The sequence below is a fragment of the Anneissia japonica genome, unplaced genomic scaffold (assembly GCF_011630105.1).
Source record: "Anneissia japonica isolate Jap-2015-1 unplaced genomic scaffold, ASM1163010v1 scaffold1587_len1432017_cov164, whole genome shotgun sequence".
Classification (NCBI taxonomy): domain Eukaryota; kingdom Metazoa; phylum Echinodermata; class Crinoidea; order Comatulida; family Comatulidae; genus Anneissia; species Anneissia japonica.
This window is the reverse complement of record NW_022713643.1, coordinates 163,026-167,974: the sequence shown is the minus strand read 5'-3', so window position 1 is coordinate 167,974 and position 4,949 is coordinate 163,026. Positions and strand designations below refer to the sequence as shown.

The following is a 4,949-nucleotide window of genomic DNA, read 5'->3' as shown; positions in this document are numbered from 1 at the left end:
TCTGGTGGTGATTGGGCAGTACACCGGGAGACAATCCCCTACTCTTTTCCGAAGAGTGTACTGCGTTCTTTAACGTGCACATGGGCCATAAATGCACACGGGACCAACGGCTTAAACGGCCGACTGAGCTGCTGCTAAGGTTACAAGCACTCTGGAAACATCAAGTCGCTGGCACTTGACAACATCCGATGAGATGATACGAATAAGACTTTAAAAATTGAATAAAAATAGAAATACTATTTCTTAGATTTTTATTTTATTGTTGATTGCTAATGTATGTTACTATGCCAGATGTGGATTTCATCCATGTAGCATTCATATTTTTGACGGAAGCAGGCCGGTTGCCGCCGGACATTTGCTTCCCCTCCCCCGGTATTTAGCCCTAACATTCCTCCAGGACAGTTGCCCTCTGGGCTTTTTCTCCCCCCCCCCCTTTTACATCATGCGTTACATATAACAAGAATTTAAATACAAGGAATACATCAAGATTTATCATTCTTTAATATTAAATCTTTATTAAATCAGTTCCACTAGTAACATTTTTTACATGGAAAATATTTATACAAATGTAGGCAGTAAACTTATCTAAATAATACAAGTTTTTACCGTAGTGAAAGTAAAAACTTACAAAGCTATAATTTTTACATAATTATTTCTTATAAAACTAAAATACATTTTTAAATTTTATCAAAAACAACAATGCGGATGGCGCATAGGTTTTGGCTTGCACTCCCAAACTCTCGCTGTGCATTATCGCTTGTGTCCTTGGGCAAGGCACTTTATTTACGGTTGCCTCTCTCCACCCCAGGAGGACAAGTGCGTACCTGGTAGGTTCCAACACAACTACGCTGATTACTAGCTGCAATATAATGGAATAATAATATAATTTATTTTAATAATTTAATCCAGTTTGATCCAATGACCGGGGTAGTAATGAGAAGAGCTTAGAGGCATTGTGCATGAAGCTCTATATAAGAGCCACGTATTATTATATCCATATAGAATAAACAAGGTTATTACATTTGCTTTTTATAGTTATTAAATTTTTATTATTCTTATATTGTTATTATCATCATTAAATTTATCCATGCAGAATAAACAAGGTTATTGCATTTGCTCTTTAAATTTGTATTATTCTTATTGTTGTTATAATTATCATTAAATAATTATCCATACAGAATAAACAAGGTTATTACATTTGAGGAGGTTTAATGGTAATAGCCTATAATACAGTAATATACTGCTGCTTTGAAAAGTGTGTAAAAATATGAATGAAATGAAAATAATTTAAGACTGAAATCGGCAAAATTAAGAACAAATTAGCTTTTACCAATCACTCTTGCTATCTTATTGCACTAATGAGTGTCATAAGAATAGCTACTTCCTTTAAATTATGTAAAATAAGAAATTTAAATGTATTATAAATTAAAATGTATAATTGAAATTATATATGAAAAGATTTAAAGGGGAGGGGAATTGTCCCATACTCAATTTTTTTTTTATTAGTTAGTGGCGCTCTGTCTAGAATTAGGAAAAAAAAAGAACTTGGGGCAAGTCTAAATTTGCATGTGACCCTCCGTGTTAAATTAAATTGAAAAATTAACCTCGGCTCTCTGCTGACCTATTTTTATGCCCACCTCTGCTATCAAATTTTATTTAACAAAAACATGGCACATGCCTATAGTATAAACACATCCTATGGTATGGGGTTACAACAGATGTTTTTTTTTTTATATAAATTTTACATGAAAAGAACAAGTAACCAGGTCCACTTAAAAGCATAGAAAAGTAGTCTGTTAGGCCCCATAGAAGAAATTATTAGTTTTATCACCCTATTTTTTTTTGTTTTTAGCTTTTTTTTCCCCTTTTTTTTTTGCTAACTCAGTTTTTGTTGTACCTGTAAACATATGTGCAAGAAATCCTGAGTTTCAAGTGAAAAAAGACCGTTTAAAATAAAAATACAAGTTAAATTTTTTTTTTCATTCTTCACTACAAACCCTCTCACCGTTAACAACACATTATCCTAATACTGTTATTCCAAAGCTCTTTGATTATTCTTTAAAGGCCAAGGCCAAATGAAGTTTATATTTAAACAGCTTATATTGCTTTTGTTGTAAATGATCCAGCAAATGAGGAACTGTGTACCGTTGAAAAATCCAAAGCAGTGATTCGCGTTCCCCTCTTTGTTTATTCTTTGAAAGGCATGGCCAAAGGAATTTCATAATTAAACAGCGTAAAATCGTACTTGTATTTGTTGTAAATATCCAGTAAAAGAGGAACTGGTACCGATGAATATGCACTTCTTATTGTATCAAGTTTAGAACTATTTGTTATGTGCTTTTTCTTAGATCTTGGAAACTTGAAATCCGTCACATTCGCAAGTTTAAAAATGTATTTTGCTTCATTCTCAAAATCCTCAAAACGTCCTATTATGTCATAGTGAACATTACATGGAAAACAAGATGTGTGAATCGCTTTCCAGTGAGGATTTTGACTATAAATGCTATTTACAACCATATTTAAAAAATCTTTAAACTGTACTTTGTTTCCTTTTTCTTTATTGTCCCATTTAAAATCGGCACCGATTGCTCTGTAGATCATTTTAAATTGCTGATCATGTATGTCCGTTTCGTTTTCGGGTGATAGTTTATCGTTGAAAGCCGACAACAGTCGCGAGAGTGGGTGTCTTACAAACATGAATTTTGTGTAAGTGTCCATGATTTGCTTCTGCTGCAAGTCTGGAAATTGGCTTAGTTGCTTAACATGCTTTTTCTTTGCTTGTATTACCTGTTTACCATTCATTTTCATTACTTCCGTGTAGTTATTATTTCCAGCGAGAATCAACAGAGCTCTGGCCCACACGTCTGAACCAATCTTCGCTGTTTGGCAATAAGCTATTTTGTGTTTTTCATTCACCAACAGCGGCGGTTTACCTCCAGGAATTTTATTTCGGTACATCCGACACATTTCACTGACGTATTTATTCGTTCTTTTGTGAATAGCTGAGTATCTTTGCATAAACTCATCGATGGACTCCGGTTTTTCGACTTCCAAAGGCATCTGAAAAGAATTGTGGTTTTAAATAATAAGGTGCACTGCCTGTTATGAGCTAAAACATTGAAATAAGTTATATTCAATAGTTGATTTGCCTAATTTGTACGGTATATTTAAATAATGTATTAACTTATACAATTAAAAATTAGAATGAGAAAGAAAAATCCCCCTTAAATTGGCTGTATTTAAATTTCATTTAATGAAATGTCTGTACATCATCGCAAACTTTTTTTTTTTCGATCTGTTTTTGTCTGGTTGGAAGTTAATTTATTTGATACTTTTCAATGAACTATTCAAAATGTTAATATTAAAGGTTTGCTCCCTGATTTTTGGCAGACTGTTAATATCTAAAGCTATTACAGAGTCACGATTAGGCCTCCTAAATTTTATGTTGGCCTTTACAATCTATTAATCTTTTTCACTACTCTTTTCAAGTATTTATCCCCTTGCTGTTTCAGTGTTTTTCCAACATGCCTATCATTCGAGATTCAGCTTCCGGAAAATAATATGTATTAAGAGGGTGTATCGTATACAGATATCTAACCGTCTAGTCACATTGACATTTTGTTCATTCTTTGTCAGATTTCTTTTTATTTTATTCATATAGGCCCACCTACTAAATATCACTGAGTACCTTCCAATCAACTGAATTCGTTTTCTTAAGAATAGGAAGGTTTTGTTAATCTAAATCTCAATCCACACTATCAAATTTTATGTGACAAAAAATGTGATATGCCCATATATAGTCATGATGTGCCTATATATGGTCATGATGTGATGTCATCATGACCATATTTAGGCATGTCACATGTTTTTGTCAAATCAAATTTGAAAGTCTGGACAGGGCCTAAAGCTATGTCCACTATCAAATTTTATGTGGCATAAAAATGTGATATGCCCATATATAGTCATGTTGTGTCTATATACGGTAATGATGTGATGACATCATGGCCATATTTACCATAATTATTTAGGCATGTCACGGGTTTATAGTCAGGACAGGAGCTTAAAGCTCCACACTATCAAATTGTAAATGACAAATAAATGATGTAATAAATATAATTGAGTACATCACACAAATTTGTCAATAAAATAGGAAAAAGGAAAATAAAATGAAACCGTTGAAGAGCTCAAGTAAACTAACCTTCTTTCCTGTTTTGAGAAATTTATTGCTGAACTTCGCATTCTTTTCAAAGTTCATATTTCCTGTTGATAAAACCATAACAACTCCCTGATAAAACAAGTACAAGAATAAGTCAATAAACTCCATTAGTATGGAAACAGTTTCGATTACTGTACGGTACTTTACTTAACTGAGCAAGTAATAGCATTATCAGTTGTGATTTCTTTTCTTTTCAAATTTGATGAGAAATTCAGAATTTAGTCTTACGTGTTTGGTAATAGAACACTTCCCGGAAAAACAAAACGCCAACATGTATCCAACACAACACGCTACGCAAAGGAAGAAACAAACGAATTTATGCTGTGTTTTCATGTTTGTTCACCAACGAACACACCCTAATCAGAGCAAAAACAAAATAACACGTGTAACATTAAGAAAATACAATGAGAACGGGGAGCGATTCACTTTAGAAATATGTGTTGGGTGTGTTTTTTACGTGTCACCCGTCCCCTTGACCTGCGCCCATGACGGCGGCATTCATTAAGCCAGTTCAAAATTGAGATTCAGAATCACTGGTCGGCACACCCACTGAAGTTTAGCCCATATTGGAGAACTTGAAAAGTGGTGTCTATAAAACGAAGACCCCTAATTTTTCTCTTTTATCTTAATCATAATACACCAGGGAGTCACAAAATGAAAATTACGGAATTATTTGGACGTCTGTTTGTGAAATATCCAAGGGTCTTCGTTTTATAGACACCCTATATGGGTG

At 33.5% G+C, this 4,949-nt stretch overlaps 1 protein-coding gene across 2 annotated transcripts; it reads right to left on the bottom strand.

The window, feature by feature from the left end:
- Positions 1–239: 239 nt before the first annotated feature.
- LOC117108704 (carbohydrate sulfotransferase 11-like) lies at positions 240–4,594 on the bottom strand. Of its 2 annotated transcripts, none has more exons than XM_033250815.1 (3): positions 4,445–4,594; positions 4,199–4,285; positions 240–3,060 (listed from the first exon to the last, which is right to left on the bottom strand). In XM_033250815.1, the coding sequence occupies exons 1-3, from the start codon at positions 4,547–4,549 to the stop codon at positions 2,188–2,190; spliced, it is 1,065 nt and encodes a 354-aa protein (XP_033106706.1). In that variant the 5' UTR covers positions 4,550–4,594; the 3' UTR covers positions 240–2,187. The 2 variants fall into 2 exon arrangements, with proteins under 2 accessions (XP_033106706.1, XP_033106707.1); XM_033250816.1 differs by having other exon boundaries at positions 4,199–4,260.
- Between the last annotated feature and the right edge of the window lie 355 nt (positions 4,595–4,949).